Raw genomic sequence first — 16,775 nt, 5'->3', positions numbered from 1 at the left:
AATTTATTTAAAAGACATTGTATGATATTTTCTCCTAGTATTAGAAACTTTAAAAAGTATATTTCCATTTTCTGTTGACTTTAAAAAAAAAAACAGAGGTTTGTACCTATGTTGTTTATTTATTATTTGTTGCCTATATCTTGTAATATGAGAAACTACTTTGGCAGTAACAATACACAATGTACTAACCATTGTTACTCTCCTAAAATCTTGTTCTGAGAAAAAAAAATAAAAAAAAATAAAACAGAAGACTGGCAAGTGCAGGGTCTTGAGTTCAATCCCTGGTACCGCAAAATAAATAAATAAATACATAAATAAAACAGAAGAGTTCTGTTCTCAAGTACACGTGTCATTCCCTCCAGGCATTTCCAGGATCATAAAATATTTCAAGTCCCTGTAAATGTGCTTAAACTTACAAACTCATGAGCTTTTTTTGGTTTTGGTTTTGGTTTTGGTTTTGATTTTTTTTTTTTTTTTTTTTTTGTGACAGGGTTTTGCTACGCAGGCTGGCCTCAAACCTGGCAATGCTCTTGCCTCACCTGTCGAACGCCACCTGTTGGCTGCATTTTATGTTTTCATTTGTAACGCGGATCCCCTAAGGCCTTGCAGGTGCTAGCTAAGCAAGTGCTCTACTGCTGGGCTGCCCCTGGGTCCCATAAAAAAACTTTTAAAACAAGCCAGTGTGACCTTGCCCTTTTGTTTTGGGTCAACTATGGGTAGAAGTTCATTTTCAGTCATGTTTTCTATTTCCTGAAGACATTCAGTATAGAACAACTGAAAGAACTCCATGTGTATAATGCTCAGAATATATTAATTGTGCTCTGGGGAGAAGGCAATGCTTTGTCATTACCAAATTATACATCTCACAGTAAATGCCCAGTAATTTGTAAGATGCTAATTAGGGGGTTACAACTGGGCTTGTATTCCCAATGTTATAGTCAACAAAAACATATGCAAGCAAATTTAAGGACTCAATGAAGCTTTATGTTAGAAGATTAAACTATTGAAAAAAAATTTTTTTTCCTGAGACAAGGTCTTGCTATATAGTCCATGTTAGCTTTGAACTCACTATGTAGCCCAAGCTGACCTTGAATTCACAACAATTCTCCTACCTTAGCCTCCTCCCAAGTGCTGGGATTACAGGAATGTGCTACCACATCCAGATCTAAGTAAAATTATTCTTGAGAATTTTATTATACTCAATAAAATGATTTTAAATAGTAAATCTTTCAATAAGCCATTAACCATTTCAAGTACAGATTACAAATAATTCAACTCAGGGTCGGCCAAATAGTTCAGCAGATTAAAGCACCTGCAAGCAGGCGCAGGGGCCAAGAGTTTGATCCCCGGGCCTGCCCTGCAGGCCCCGTCCCCAGGGCCCGCTGAGACAGCAATTGAGACTATGAGTGGTGGCCCAAGCCACCAAGAGCTGTAATCCCAGCTCTTGGGAGTCCAATCTCGTAGTGAGACCCTGAACACCCTGTAGACCCTTCTCTGAAATACAAAAAAAAAAAAAAAAAAGTGAATTCTTTAAAATTGGTCAAGCAGGGGCTGGAGAGATGGCTCAGTAGAATAAGCACTTCCCTGGCAAGTGCAAGGGCCTGAGTTCGATCCCCGGCTCCACAAAAAAAAAAAAAAAAAAAATTGGTCAAGCAATGGCCATGACTCGTCCACATGGCTGACACTGACAAAGGATCTACAAACTGCTGTACAGGGTTTCAGGATAAATCCTGAGGGGATTTGACTGACTTTATCAGATACAAAAGTTACATTTCTTGTTATATAGGTCTTGCTTTATCTTGGTCTTAAGCATCCAGCAGAAAAGTATAAAAATGAAGTATAAAATCTCAGACAAATTATTGAAGTTGTATAAAAATAGAAAGGGAAGTCTCTGATTCTAATAAGTAACCACAGAAATAAATATTGACTGTTGGTATATATTCCTCCAGAAAATGATATGTTCTAAATAACATCATAGTTCTATAATCATTTTCCTTCTACAAAAAAAGCCACATTAAAATTTTGTTCATTTAAGTATGCTATAATACAATATTTACACATTAAGTTATAAAACTTAGCACTTTAATAATAGTTTGGATTTGATATGCAAAATAAATGCCCTCTACCTGTTATATTGGCAACACACAAAAAAATTGAGAAGTTATCAAAGTTCAGAACCATGTCTTTACTTAGATTGTTTACATAAAACAATTTTAGATGACTGGAGAAGACACTTAAAAACTTCATGACTTGTGAGAATATGTTTACTTTCTTTTTTTTTGGTGGAACCAGGGTTTGAACTCATGCCCTTGCGCTTGCCAGGGAAGTACTTATTCCACTGAGCCATCTCCCAGGCCCCAATATTTACTTTTTTGAAAAACCTGATTGTGAAAAATAAGTCTTTCTCTCCATAAAAAAATAAATAAATGCTAAAAAATAAAAACAAACAAATAATTCAGCTCAGTTATGGTTTTTCTTAAACCAGGTATGAAACAGTAAGTTTGTAACACGACTTTTGGTACATTGTATCTTTCTGGTTTGGATTTCTGAGACAGAGTCTCACTGTGTAGCCCACGCTGGCCTTGAACTCATGATCCTTCTGCCTCAGCCTTCTGTGTGCTCAGTTTTCTTTTTTACAACTGACACATATAATATATGTCAATTTTTTTTTGTCTAAGATAAACACAAAAACTGTCAGTAATAAAATTTCTTAAGTGTGGAATTTAGGAATTAGGATATTATTTCACTTTAAATCTTTTTATACTTTTTTAAACCTAGGACTATATTACTTTAAAAAGCTGCTAATATCTTATAACTTACATTATTCCTTATTAAAAATACAAGTGAAAGAAGCTCCATTGTAAGAAATAACTGATAATAATTGTACACTGCTACCTGAACATTAATTGACCTTTAGGGAAATTGGAGTAAGTGAAAAACAAAGTCATTTTGTAAGCTCCTTTTTTTTTTTTTTTTGGTGCTGGAGATTGAACTGAGAACCTTGTGCTTGCAGGCAGATGGCTCCTTTCATTTTTGGTTTTGGTTTTTGATACCAGGAATTGAACTCAGGACCTTGGGCTTGCTGGGCAGGTGCAGTGCCACTGAACTATATTTCTGGCCCTGTAAGCTCCTTTCTTGCATAAAATAAATGTACAAGGCACGTTTAGATTCAAGGTTGGAGTCCTCCCCATGTTCTCTCCCCTGAGCCCGTCTGAAGAGAGGATGGCCACTTGGATGGTGTCTGAGGATCCTACCTGTCGAAAGCAGGGGCGTTGGCCTCCAGGCCTCTGTGAAGCCTCAGATGATGGGAACCAACCTAAAGCGAGGAGAGACAACACTGGTAAATCCTCTGCTTGGCAAGCCCAGGAGGGACCGTGTCCCCATTCTTCCTCTCACTGCCAGCCAGGCTGCATGTGGCAGCCACTCGGCCACCTCATCCCCAGCCCAGAAGGCCATGAGCCCTGGACTATGCAAACAGTGCTCCCAACGGAAGTCTGGCTCTGTGAATGCCCAGTCCCGACTACAGCATTGCTCCGCCAGCTGGAATCCTTCCACACACAAAAGGAATTCCAGGTAAGAGCAGAAGGAGGTGTCAGATCTCCAAACTCTCCAGCCAAACCAGCCAGAGGGTGAGAAACTGCTTTCTAGCCTCTGTTCCTCTGGACTCTAACAAGGTTGTCCTGTCTAATTTGTCTTAATATTTAGAACCACCTGCTTAATACTCAACTTACTTTCAAAACCACATTTCAAGGGAGGGCCACAGATTGGAGCAGCGTGTGGACACTGGAGCTCCATGCAGCTGCCGGCCTGCTGCACTGACAGCGCCACTGAGCCTGGCCCATGCTGGACCAGGGGTCCCATGCCTGGGGGCATCAGTGACACTCCTGAGGCCCTGTGCTGTGGGTCAGGACCAAGGCAGCCTATGTACTGTGCCACGCCGGTCTAAACCTCTACTACCTCGACCAAAAAGGTCAAAGTGGAGTGTCCATCTGATGCATCAGAGGAACTCAGGGAGTTGGGGCAACACAGGCACTCGAGGTGACACCGCCTCTGAAAGACTAGCACAGGAGACACTGGACTCCTTGGCGGAGCCTCACAGATAAGCCCTATACACCGGAGGACTGCGGTGTCTCCTTTGGGGTATCACATGGCTGATTTTCATTCTGTTTCCTTCCTAAGGCTTGTGGCTTACTGAAATAAAGGATGTCCCTCCAAGTCAAAAATTTTTTTAAAAAGTGAAGTTAAAACAAGCAAAGACAAATCTGAGTATGGTGCCGCATACCTGTAATCCCAGTGTTGGGGAGTCTGAAAACAGGAGGATCACTATGAATCTGAACTGAGTAGTGAGACCCTGTACCAAATCATTTAAAAAAAAATATTCAAGTTCATATTGCTAGAGTTAGTGTGAGAGGGCTCTGGCCAAATCTGGAGGCAATTTGAATATCGAACACTATAAGGACAACAGTAGATTATAATCTAGTTAATAAAATAGGAATCTGTTGATCTGCATTGATGATAATGATGGATATGTGGGTTGGTGTAGGATTGGGTATGGGAAAGAAAGGAAGATCCATTCTTACAGTAAAATAGCTATTGATAAATGTGGGGAGTGGTGAAATTACTGTGTATACACCACAGTTTGAAGAGGAGCAGGACACGGGCCTGATCTCAGAATTTGGCTCTAGAGTGCTTACTGGTTGAAAGGGAAAACATCAGTGACAAGGGGTAAAACTGAGTAGACCCCTGATGGTAACCAAACCCAATATCACTAGCAGAGAGGCCCAGGGACACCAGGTGCCTAGCAGGACACAGCATCACATGGGTAGCACTCTCGCCAGGGATTCAACAAAGTCTAGACCCTCTGGTCCACAAGATCTGGGTCAGAGGAAGGTGAGTATGAAATGGGCATCTTTGCTGTGAATTAGTGAGAGTTCCTAGGGAAGGCCCAGGCAGGACACCCTCACTTTGTTGCCTTGGTTTTTCCTGGCCTCCTCTTCCCAAACGCCATTGATGCCTGGCTGACAAAATGTCAAACACTTAATTAAAAAAACATTCGTAGCCCTGCAGTGTGGAAAAGACTGCCCCCGGTCAGTTCTGTCACTGCTGGGCTCACACAGTACCCGGTGGTGGGTGGTCTGTACTCCCCTCAGCTACCTGCCATAAGGTCACCAGGGGCTGTTGCCCAGGGAGAACTGTCAGTTCCATGTGTGTCCTCTGACAGCAGTCTGAGCGATGTCCCCTGTCACAGGGACAGATAGCAACTGTTTCAGAATCACATCCATGGGTGAAGATGCAGGAGGAAAGGCAACCTTCTGCATTGTCAGTAGGAGTGTAAACTAGTGCAACCACTAAGGAAATCAGTGTGGACATGCCTCAAAAATACAAACTAGAAATTCCATTTAACCCAGCTATTCCCCTTGTGGGTATCTTCCTGAGTTAGAGACATGATAGGCATCACGGGGCCTCAGGCTGGACCTCCATTCCCTAAAGCAGATGGGCCTTTGTGCATAATGGAGAAGCTGGAGCCCCCAATTACTCAGGAAATGGCCCTTTCAGCATCCTTTAGAGTCTACCAAAAGATGGATGGATGAAGAAAATATGGCATGTCTACACAATGGAGTACTACTCTGTCTAATGAAGGATAAATTTGAGTCATTTGTAGGAATGTGGATTCACTGAGACCCTAATGTTAAGTAGAATAAATCAGACACACAAGTCTAAATATCATATGACTTACATGAGAACCCAAAATATAGATTAAAGAGCAATAGAAAAAAAAATAGATGATAGGAAACATGGAGACAGAGCTTTTGCAAAGGGGAAGTGGACCAAGAGATGGAGGGGAAGGGGAGAAGAACAAGATTAAACAAATACATGTTATGGACATGTACCAACTCCCCATGATTAATGTAATTGTTTGGCATTACAAACATGTACTAACAGAGGGAGAGGGAGGGAGGGAGGGAGAGAGGGAGGGAGGGAGGGAGTAGAGGGGGAGGGACAGAACACAAAACCAACAGTCCAGGCTGATAAACCTGCCCTGGTCATGACAGGCTCTAGGGTGGACAAACCTGCCTGTCTCTGAGTCACACCCCAAAGCTCTTTCTTTACACAGGGGGAGCATGCAGGCATGGTTAGCTGTGCAGGTCAGTGCCCAGTTCCCAGTCTGGAGCTCCCTACTATAAAGACCATCCAGGTTGCCCACTGAAGAGTTACTGAGCACCAGGTCCACATGGCACTGAGTGCTATGGGAAGGTAGGCACAAGGCAATGCTGAATCCCCTGCCTTGGATGATTCCAGATGGGACCGCCATAGAAAGCCCCAGAAGCATTGAGTAAGTCTGTACAGCAAGGACTAATTTTGTGGAAACGTGCCTTCACACACTGCGAACCAGCAGTACAAGAGCAAGATGAAGCTCATCCCTATTTATAGCCCCACTGACCACATTCTTGGGGACCCAGGAAAGGAGGGAAGCAGACAGAAAGCTGGGGACTCAGCAGCAGCCAATGGCAGGAGGAGGCACAGCCTACAGCACACTGGGGCCTGCACCTCCAGAGGCCTCTGCCTGGCAGGTGGCCTATTCATGGGGACATACACCATAGTCACCAGCATGGTTCTCTCTCCCAACATCCCTGATGACAGACAATGCTGGGAACATGTCGGAGTCAAGGGCACCATGCCAGGATGAATGGCCAAGGAAATGAGTGGAAGGACAATGAGTCTAGACCAGTGGTTCTCAATGTGTGGTTCCTGGACCCCCTCCCCCCGGCCCAGACCAGATCTGCTGGACTAAAACTCCCTGGGGTTGGGCCAGACCATCACCCTCCCAAACCCCTGGGTGACTCCTACACACCTGTTCCTACTTGGGAAGCGCTGGCTTTGACTCATCCTCATCTTTATTCCCCTTCTGCTGAGGAGACAAATGCCTGTGGAGGGACAGCAGGAGTGCCGCTCCCGGTCCACGTCTACGTCGTAGCCATGCCCCAGCATCCTCCTCTGGGGCATCATGGCTTCTGGCTGGACCCTCACTCCCTAAAGCAGATGGGGCCTAGGGTATAATGGAGGAGCTGGAGCCCCCAGTTACTCAGGAAATGGCCCTCTCAGCACTCCTTCAGAGTCCTGCAGGATTCCTCAGCTCCTTCCCTGCCTCTCACCCCATCCTGCTGGTCCCTTCTCCATCCCTAGCCTGCTTATCACACTTCTCTCGGTCACCTACTCCTAAAGTCACCATGTGTCAGAAGCCTCAGGAAAGAACTGTAGTTAGAGGGCATAAAATCCCCACTGGCTCTGGCCCACAGCAGCTGAGGGCACGCCTTTTTTTTTTTTTTTTTTTTTTTAGCTTCCCTCCTGTCTTCATCCTGGCCTCCTCCCTCCTGCAAATTACTGTCTCGTCCCTGAAGCCATTTGTTCAGTCCTATAGACTACACACTGAGCTTAAGGAAGCTGGCCATTCAAATAGTGAAAGTCTAGAGAAGTCCTGGCTGTGGGCCAGAGCAGAAGCCCAACCAGCATTCACGCACGAGGAGCCAAAATCACAAGCAGCATGTCCAGGCTCCCCCTGCTGGGGCTGCCTCCCTGCCTCCTGGCACCCGCTGCTCCCATCTGCAGACTGTAGCAACCTTACCTGCAACAGCTCCCACCTGGGGCTCAATCCGGGGCATTCAGGAATATCTCCCACAGCTTGTGGGCTGACTGAGGCACAGCCTGGGCTCAGTGATATCAAGCTGGCAGGCTGGAAGTGGCCTTTATAGAAGCAGACAAATGCTCCAAATCAAAGCTCCTCACACTCTAGCCAACCTCAAGAAACAGTTTACCTGCACACTATGGAGCAGTCTCTAGGCTTTCCTGAACATTGGAATCACTTCCAGGCCCTCAGAAAGGACTATTGCTGGCTCCCAGCACCAGATACTCTGATTTAACTGGTATGACCTTGACGGTGTTGGGATGTTCAAAGTACTCCTGTGACTCTACTGTTCAGCAGAACTGGGCACTGACTCTGGAATTAAAACTCCTTAAGGTAAGCTATATAGACACCCTGCCCCACCTCCAATCTCCTGTATCATCTCTGCCATATCCCCATGCCTAGGACTCAAAGTACTGAACTACTGCCACTCCTTGGATGTGCTGATCCAGGGTGACACCTGCTGCTTCCCCTGCTGGGGCTGCCTCCCTTGCCAGGGTGGTTCCCCCAAGCCCACTCCCTGGTCAGATAAGATAAGAATCCTGAAGAGGACCTTCCAGATCCCCATCAGTCCCCTCCCCAGTCCCTGCAGGGGCCGGTGCCCCTCCTGAGAGCTGCCACTAGATCTCAGCCTGTCACAGGTTGAGTCTGTCACATCCTTGCCACTGCTCCTTGGAGGAAGGGCTGTGTCTGACTCTGGGTGCCCCATATACCAGGCTGAAGCTCTCTGCATGCCTGTGAGATGAAAGCTCAGCCTAGGGTTGTTGATTTCCCATCAGTCTGTGAGGGACAGCAGGGAAACGAGGAAATTTGTCCTTGGGCTGTCACTGCATGTCATTATCATGAAGAAAGGGGACATCTTACCCTCAGGACAAAGAGGGTCATGATTCCTACCATGTGACTTGTGTTTGTCTCCAGATATCATAATTTATTTATTATTAAAAAGAGCTATCATGTTGAAAACTTTTTGGGTTCGATACTCTATAAATTCAACTAAGTATTACGGTCTTCAAGGGCCGGCCAAATAGCTTAGCAGATTAAAGCACGTGCAAGCAGGCACATGGGCTGGGAGTTCGATCCTAGGGCCTGCCATGCCAGCCACCCCTGGGGTGCACTGAGACAGCAATTGAGACTGTGTACGGTGGTACATGCTTGTTATCCCAGCTCTTGGGAGGCTGTAAACAGGCTGATCACTACGAGTCTGATACAGTCTTCAATCCTCTCTATAATCCTAGAAGGTAGGTATCATCAGCCCAATGTTACAGGACAAGGCTTAGTGAAAATAAACTCTTAAAAGTACATGATTACTAAATGAGATGGCAGAATTTGATTTTGACTGAGGTCTCTAAACCTTGGAAATTCATGTTCTGAATGGCTATAAAAACTGCCTCACAACCTTGGTTTCTTCTATGCTAGCTACCAGGATTTCCAGAACAAGCCAAAGCTCCTTCCCACGAACTCCCCAGATCCACGGCAGGCACTGTGCACGCCAGCCCTGGCCCTGGCCTCAGTTCATTCTCACCCAGGCATGTGTCTCCTGCCCCACCTTTTTCTGGAAACTGCTATGCCACAAGCCATCTCATCTTTTGTGGAACAAAGACACAAACGTGCAACCAAGCACACGCAGCGCCACACGTCCAAGGACTCAGGCACAGGCTTTGACAGGGAAGAGGGAATGCAGCTTAGAGACCCCACTCCTCTCTGATTCTCCTCCTGATGGTTCTGCCATGTGAAACTCCAACGCACAGACAAAACTCACATGTGTGACACGTGTCTGTCTGTGCACCTGACATGGAGGAAACTCCTGCAGCAGCCAGAAGAGCAAAGTCTTCAGCAGATGGGTGCGATGGGAAATACACACTGTGACAAGCAACACTGGGAAGCAGTGAATCAAAGAGCAAAATATCACTGTGCCTATTTATAAGTTTTGCGATCTTCTTACACGATAAAGTCAAAATTATTAAAGGTATATGGTTGCCATCAAGATTTAAGAGTTTGAAATACATTTAAAAAAAAATTGCTCCAGCAAGATAGCTCAGCAGATTAAAGCACCTGCCTAGGCAAGCTTAGGTAAGTACAGGAACTGAGGTTTGATCCCCAGCACCACATGCTGTGCCATCCTCACCCCCAGGCGGGCTGAACTGGCCAGAGTCTAGGCATGGTGGTGCACACCTGTAATCCCAGAGCTGGGGAAGCTGAAATTAGGAGGATTACCATGAGTCTGAGCTGTGTAGTGAGACCCTGCAAAAACCAAATACATTTTTTTAAAAAAGTAATAGTAAATTAAAAGATTTTAAGAGTCTGTATTGAAGGCACTATAGGCCCTTGGGTACACATAGAAAAATCAAGGCCCCATGCCCTCTTTGCCTACCCTAACCTCCACCACTGGCAGGGCTCATGTTCCTTAGAGCAGGCCCCAAGAAGGTACATTTTGTAACTTAGAATGCAAGCCATTTGCTCCAAAATATCTGAGCTTTTCATCCTTCCTAAGTGAAGGAAAGGAAAAAGTTTAAAATGGAGAACAAACAACCAGCACTCATCCTTAGCTTGATATTGATAGTTCAGGCTGGATAATGATAGACCACCATCTAAGTTGCCCTTCTGGTCCCCTCTGATGATGACTTAATCCTTCTTTGATGACAGATGGTATTTAGGAGATAAATACAAGGATTAGGCCCAAAGGTTAGCAAATCCCTAATAAGATTAATGAACACTAAAGCTTTTCAAAACTGTGTTTGAAGACACCACAGAGGCCTTGGTGAAACCTAAGTATAAGTACTCTAAAAGATGAAACAGCTGCTAAACAGCTGGGTGATGCATGTCCTTCTGACCCTGGTTGGTGTCCAACTCACGCACAGTCATTCCATGGCAGGGTAAGGCTGTGTCAGGGACATTATCAAGGTCAACCAAGAGACCACTTGGTTTCATTCTTTAGACAAGAGAGATAAGAAGTTCAAGCATCCTAGAAATAGGACAGGAGAAGACCAAAGCCATTGGAAGGTCTAAGCCAAAATGGCGGAGGGAAGCCTGTGAGGCTATTCCACCAAGCAGTGCAGGCTAGCTATGGGGAGAAGAGCCAGACATCCTCCTGTGGCTCTCTGAACACTCCAGAGAGACAACAACAGAGAGACAGCATCCCAGTATAAAGAGCCTGGCACAATTAGGGACAGCCCTAGCTTTGGCCTAGAACACTGCCTCTTTGAGTCCTGACTCCAGAGTTGAGTAGGAATATGAAACAGATGGGTTGCAATGATCCTTCTCATATCCTAAGATTCTGTCACAACTACCCCCTCAATTTTGAGACTTTTTACAAGTTTTACATGAAATATAACATGGTCTCCCTAAATACTATATTCATTTGATCTATGTTTCAGCCTCATAAATACAGAACTCAAGGAGTTTCTGAAAAAAAAGGTCAAATAAAAAAAAAATATTACAAAACTCTGTTGGAATGTCCAGAGAATGATCTCTATGGAGATAGAAAGTGAGATAAACACTGCTCAGAGGCTGAGCAAGGAGGGTGGGTGACTGCCAGTGACACGGAGTTGTCCAGCAGTGATGAGAAGGTTAGGTCCCCAAGGTAGAGACTGGAGATGCAACTCAGGGCTGACATGCTCCCCAGCATGCAGGAGCCCTGGGTTCAATTTCCAGCCCTGCAAAAATAAAGAAAAACAAGAACATTCTAATTTTAGATTACAAAGCTTTTACACAACTCTACATGGGTATAGCTTATGGTATGCATCAATAAAGGTCAAAAAAATCTCCTTTGGAAAGTGCTTTTGGGAAATTTTCTGAGGCTCAGTCAAGCTCAGGCACAATTTTCTACGTGAGCTTTCGATGCCACTGGTCATCCTTGGACATCTGGGTTGCTCCTTTCTAGTGGGAAGACTGCACATTAATAAAGCCATTTTTTTTCTCCACAGAGCTCTCAGGCCACGTGAGGCATTCAGTCCATCCATCTCACCTGACGGGCTGACATGTCACGTTGTCAATGCAACAAGCTAACAGCCATGGAACTTGGAGGCTCCCCTATCAGAGGCCTAGGGACAACTCTAGGTCTGGGCCTAAGAAACTGAACCCTAGACTGGGAACTCTGAGGCCTACCCTGACAGACACCCCTAACAACTGGCACCTGCACACTGGGCCTCTTCAGTCTCTGGTGGATGACCCAACTGCAGTCACATGAGAGGCTTTGGTAAGAGGAGCCAGAGATGATAAAGGGCCTCGGTGAGAGGTTTTCTCAAGGTTGTACATTTCCTCAAGACAGGAGAGAAGAAGGGGATTAGTGTGAGGAACCCCCAGGCCACTCAGCCCTGAAACTATTTCACTAGAGAACCCACACAGGGAGTAGCATGTCTTTCATTGATAACAAGAGTGAGTTTTCTGACAGTATTCCCATCCCTGAACTCTTTACAGGACACAGAAGCCAAATTCCTTTGGCACTGACCACAGCCCTGCTTTAGATGGTACTGAGTATTTTTAGAAATCATGGGAAGACTCTGTGCAGTCCTCATGTGGCTCCACACAGGCACCACTAAACGCCAGACCCATCACATGGTCACCAAGAGCCCGGTGACCCTTCTGAAAGCCTCTGTGAGAGTCCCAGCTCTCAAAACCATTCTCAGTACACTGAACATGGTGCAGCACACCCTGGGGCCTCCCCTTGAGCAGACACACACACTGTACCCAGACCAGAGAATAGCAGGTTTTGTTCATCCACTGCAGTGCAGCCTGTATGCGCCACACACACACACACACACACACACACACACACACACACACTCTTTGACAGCTTGACTCCACACACTGGAATGAAGGAAACTACCAGAAACGCCACCATGAAGGAAACATGTTTAAAGAATCAAGCCACAGTTTTGGAGGACAGAGGAACAGCAACCTAGAGAACAGTTTTTGCTTAAATCACCTACCTGAAGCCCTGGCTGCTCCCAAAACAGCGGAACCGACCCTCTGATCTGGACAAAAGACGAGACTCCATCATCCATGTAAATCGTCTGCGGCACAAGGAAACAGAAAGGGAAAGGTATTCTTCAATGAAATCCAATGTCCTGGGCCGGTAATGGGATCTGGTGCCTGTGACCCGACACCAGTCAGGAAGGGCAGACAGAGGACTTGGGCGCACTCTGCTCTTACCGGGCACATATGGCACTGGCTGAAAGGCAGGGCATGTGGCTGCTAGCCAGCCTCTGCGGATGGATCTGGGGTGGGCTGGATGCCCTCAGACCTGTCCTTTCAGGATCTGTGGGAATTCCTAGGGTGCAACTTTGCCCTGCTCCAGGAAAAACCCAGCACCTTCTCCTCCTCCCCGCTGTGTGAACAGAAAGAAATATGCTCTGGGATTAACCAGGACCGTTCTCAGTGCCTTCTATTTCTACCTGCCCAATAGCTACGTAGTAGGGAGTTAGCTACTGGAAAAGGATTGAAAAAGTCCAATGAACAAGGAAGTAATACAGCCAAAGACCTAGTTGACTGCACCTGTCCGTCTCGTAGTTGACAACACAAGTCAAGACTCGGCTTGAGCTTGGGCCTGGCCCTGGGCCACCATGTCCTTAAACATGCCACTCGGTGAACACACACAACAGTTTCCACAAGCTCCCAGTGCCCTGCCCCGTGCAGAAACAGATGGGACTTATGCTTTGAAAAATATCCCTCCCCCCCAACACAGGTTACTTCAGAGTATGCCTGCAGGCTTTCAGTGATATTTAAAAGACAAAAAGTATAGTCCTGAGCCCCCACAGGGGAAGACTGCATGGTTATCAGATGCCCCGGTCTTTATCTGCGCAATCCTACCCTGGCCTGGCAGGGCTGGCCGGGGCGCCTCTGCAAGTCCTTTCCAATGCTTACCAGCCCGCTCCCTTACAGGTAGCTTTCCACATAGGCCAGATCATGCTCAGATCCACATCCATTAGTAATTCTGTGGGGGAGGGTGTGACAATATGACCCGTGAGTCCCCAGACCACAGGCATGACCCAGATCTGGTGTCTGTGTTGTGAATTATAGTTTTAGCCTTAATCACTGAAGAAAAAGGAGCTTGGTTAAGAACCGCCTGGGTCTCCAGGTGTGGACTCCTGGCAAATTTGTTACTCTCTTCTACTGTACTACCCAACCTAGGAGAGACTAGCAGATTGTTGAAATAGCCGCCAGCACAGTTGTTACAGTGAGATGGATGACGGAAAGCTGACCCAAGTGCAATCCCCACAGGCCCAGATTCCAGAGAAGGAAACCAAGTCGGCCAGCATTCGAATATGAAGGTAGCTGGTGGTGACGATCAGGCTCTGATCAAGCTTAGGAGCCCTCAGCCCTCACTCAGAGACCACATGCTCACACGGCTGCTTCTAACCTGACCTCGTTCCTCTGGAGCCATGTCCTGCTCAGAACCAGCTGCTGGAAACACACAGAACCCCTGCTCCACTGGGTTGAGAGGAAAGGGTGCAGCAAAGTTCTCGCCTCTCTCCTCCTCAGGAAACCCATCTGAATCTATACCTCCCACTGCACCAGGCCCCTGACCTGGCCAGCAGACCTGAGATGCTCCACAGCGCTCCCAAAATATGTGAGGTAGGGGGAGGTCCTGTCTTGTGTCATGGATCCCATTCCACAGAGGTCACCTGGGGCCCTGGAGGGAGGCAGGATGGAGCATGAAGCTCACGAGAACAGCATGCTTCCAGGGGCCCAGTCTGGGCCAAATGTACTTTGTGAACTTCCGTCTGCCCAGCAGGATGGCCTAGGGCATTACTGAACACAGTCAGTCTCAGTTTCTCTCTCTCTAAATGGAGCTAGTGTCATCTGGTGCCAGGTATCCATGAAGGTGCATGCACCCCAACCGAAGACACCGAAAAGCAACACTGCTGAGATTGTGGATGAGCCCATTCAGTAAGGAGGGTTTGTGGGGGCAGAAGGCAAGTCAAACAGGACTAGATGGCGAGTGAAAGAGGCAGGACCAAATCCAAGAAAAGACCAGTGGGGAGGAGATGGAGGGCAGGAGCCTAACATCAGCTCTTGGTGGAAGGAGGAAGCCTGGGCAGAGGCTGTGACCCTGTACCAGACAGCCAGAAAGCCACCTGGAGTGGGCCCTTTCTCAAAATGATGGGAGCAGAAACCAAAGTGCCATAAATAGAGAAGGACAGAACAGGAGGATGCGCCAACTGGGTGCACACACTTCCAGGAGAAAGGCATTTTGCTGGGTCTCTCTGCCCAGAAGCAGCGTTAGTAAGCCAGTCCTACCAAGCCTATGCTCCTGGGAAGAAATACAGCCTTCTCACCCGCTGTCCCCAGTTACTCACTGGCCTTATCGCCAACAGTCAAATATTTATCTTGTATCTTTGCACTGACTAAGGGACTTTTTGGATTTGTTTTTCTGCACAGTGAATCACTGCTGCAGAGGGAGCCCACTGGGTATGACTCACAGCTGAGCCAAAAAGACTCAGAGCTTCCTCCCAGGAAGCCAGCGATGTCACCCACACACGGACACAACATGTTTGTACATAGACAGCACACAAATGCACACAGTGTATGCACATATAATACAGCATGCAATGCACATGTGACCCATGCAACACACAAATGCATACACAGCAGACAGTGCATGTGATTGTACATACCACATACAGAACATGTGACATGTACATAACATATACAGATGTGTATACACCCACAACACACACATACATCACATATAGCCTGCCTAGGAGGAGGCAGATTGTTCATTCCTGGAAGAAAATGTTAAAACAAGGCAGAAGCAGAGGGGGCTGAGAGCCCTTCATTCTCAGGCTCCCTGAAAATTAACTCAAGAGAAGCCAAATTGTCACCTGTGAGTCCCCACTCTGTTCTCTGTGCACAACCATTCACCAAGTGACACTGGCAAAGCCATCTGGCTGGCCCCGCCACCTACTTCAGGGCCTCTGGTCTGTCTGTGGATACCTCCCCAACAGGGCCCAAGCCAAAAGTGCCTTGTGGTGCCACCACCAGGGCCATGACACTCTGGCGCACCTCCCCCGAGCTCAGCACTGAGATGCTCAGCAACAATGTCCTCAGTGACCAGAGTCAATGCCTGCCATTTCTTCTAGGTCAGGTAGAAGAGGAACCAATACTTTCAACCTACCAAACCCCTTTAATTGAAGGCCCTACAGAACTTGTACAATCTGCTGTTTCATATAAGCAAAGGCAGGAGACAGGTACCCAACAGTGCACACTGCCCCAGATCCTGGCCCTGCAAACTCAAGGGAACAGGATGTGCCCGGTGTCCATAGCACCACTTCAGCCCTAAATGGCAAGTTACTAGGTCACCAGGCAGGTCCCCATGCTCAGTGAACCACCTCACTGGTTCACTGGTTCACCTAAGCTTCTGCAGGGTAAGCAGAGCTGGTGCTAATCTCCAAGACATACACAAAAAACACGTGCATTAGTATGTGGCCAGAGCACCAGGCTAGAGGCAAGCGGCTGAGCCTGGCTGTGGGATGTGCCCTAGCAGGCAGAAAGTGCAGTCTTGTTCCTGCTGTACCCTGTATCCATGTGCCCACGATGGCACTGGAGCCCGACAGGCTCACCAGCAGACTGCTGAAGTGCCCAAGGGTTCATTTGCAGGTTGCCAGTGAGGACAACTGTGGACACACCTCTGTGAATTGGTACCCTTCTCCACGTGGTCACCTTCTCCCCAGCATTACCACAGTCTGACTGCCTGGATTCCCACTTCTCACATGGGCCATCAGGAGTAGTTTCAAACATGCATGTTGCCAATAAAAGACTGCTTGACTTGCCCGGTGGAAACAGTCACCATGGGGTTAAGTTACATCCCCTCAGGCAGGTGGGGGCCTGTGTCTGCAGCTGCCTGTGTCTCTGGGTGGACAGCAGATGGTGGTGTCTGACTGCCCTTCATAGACAGCCCAGCACTGCCTGGCTCAAAGGAGGAAAAGGGATGGAAAACAAAACCTAGGAAGACCTCAAAGGCATATTATGGATGTCAAGAAATCACCCCCCCATCTCAAGAAAGGGAGGTGGGTGCCCGGGGAGATGGCTCAGTAGGCTAAGTGCTTGACTGGCAAACATAAGCATCTGAGTTCAATCCCCGGTTCCGCCAAAT

General features: G+C 47.0%; 1 protein-coding gene across 8 annotated transcripts in view; it reads right to left on the bottom strand.

Annotated features, from left to right (window-relative positions):
* The window catches only part of Synj2 (synaptojanin 2), a 110,795-nt gene that overhangs the window by 43,669 nt on the left and 50,351 nt on the right, over positions 1 to 16,775 (bottom strand). For all 8 annotated transcript variants that reach the window (XM_023712182.1, XM_023712184.1, XM_023712180.1 and 5 more), the window contains 2 exons: positions 12,610 to 12,693; positions 3,255 to 3,316 (listed from right to left, as the gene is read on the bottom strand). In XM_023712182.1, the coding sequence (XP_023567950.1) occupies positions 3,255 to 3,316; positions 12,610 to 12,693 (146 nt within the window). The remainder of the gene's footprint in view (positions 1 to 3,254; positions 3,317 to 12,609; positions 12,694 to 16,775) is intronic.

Source organism: Octodon degus, unplaced genomic scaffold (genome assembly GCF_000260255.1).
Source record: "Octodon degus isolate 3935 unplaced genomic scaffold, OctDeg1.0 scaffold00024, whole genome shotgun sequence".
NCBI classification, from domain to species: Eukaryota; Metazoa; Chordata; class Mammalia; order Rodentia; family Octodontidae; genus Octodon; species Octodon degus.
Note: the sequence above shows the minus strand (reverse complement) of the source record. Positions and strands in the feature narration are given on the sequence as shown.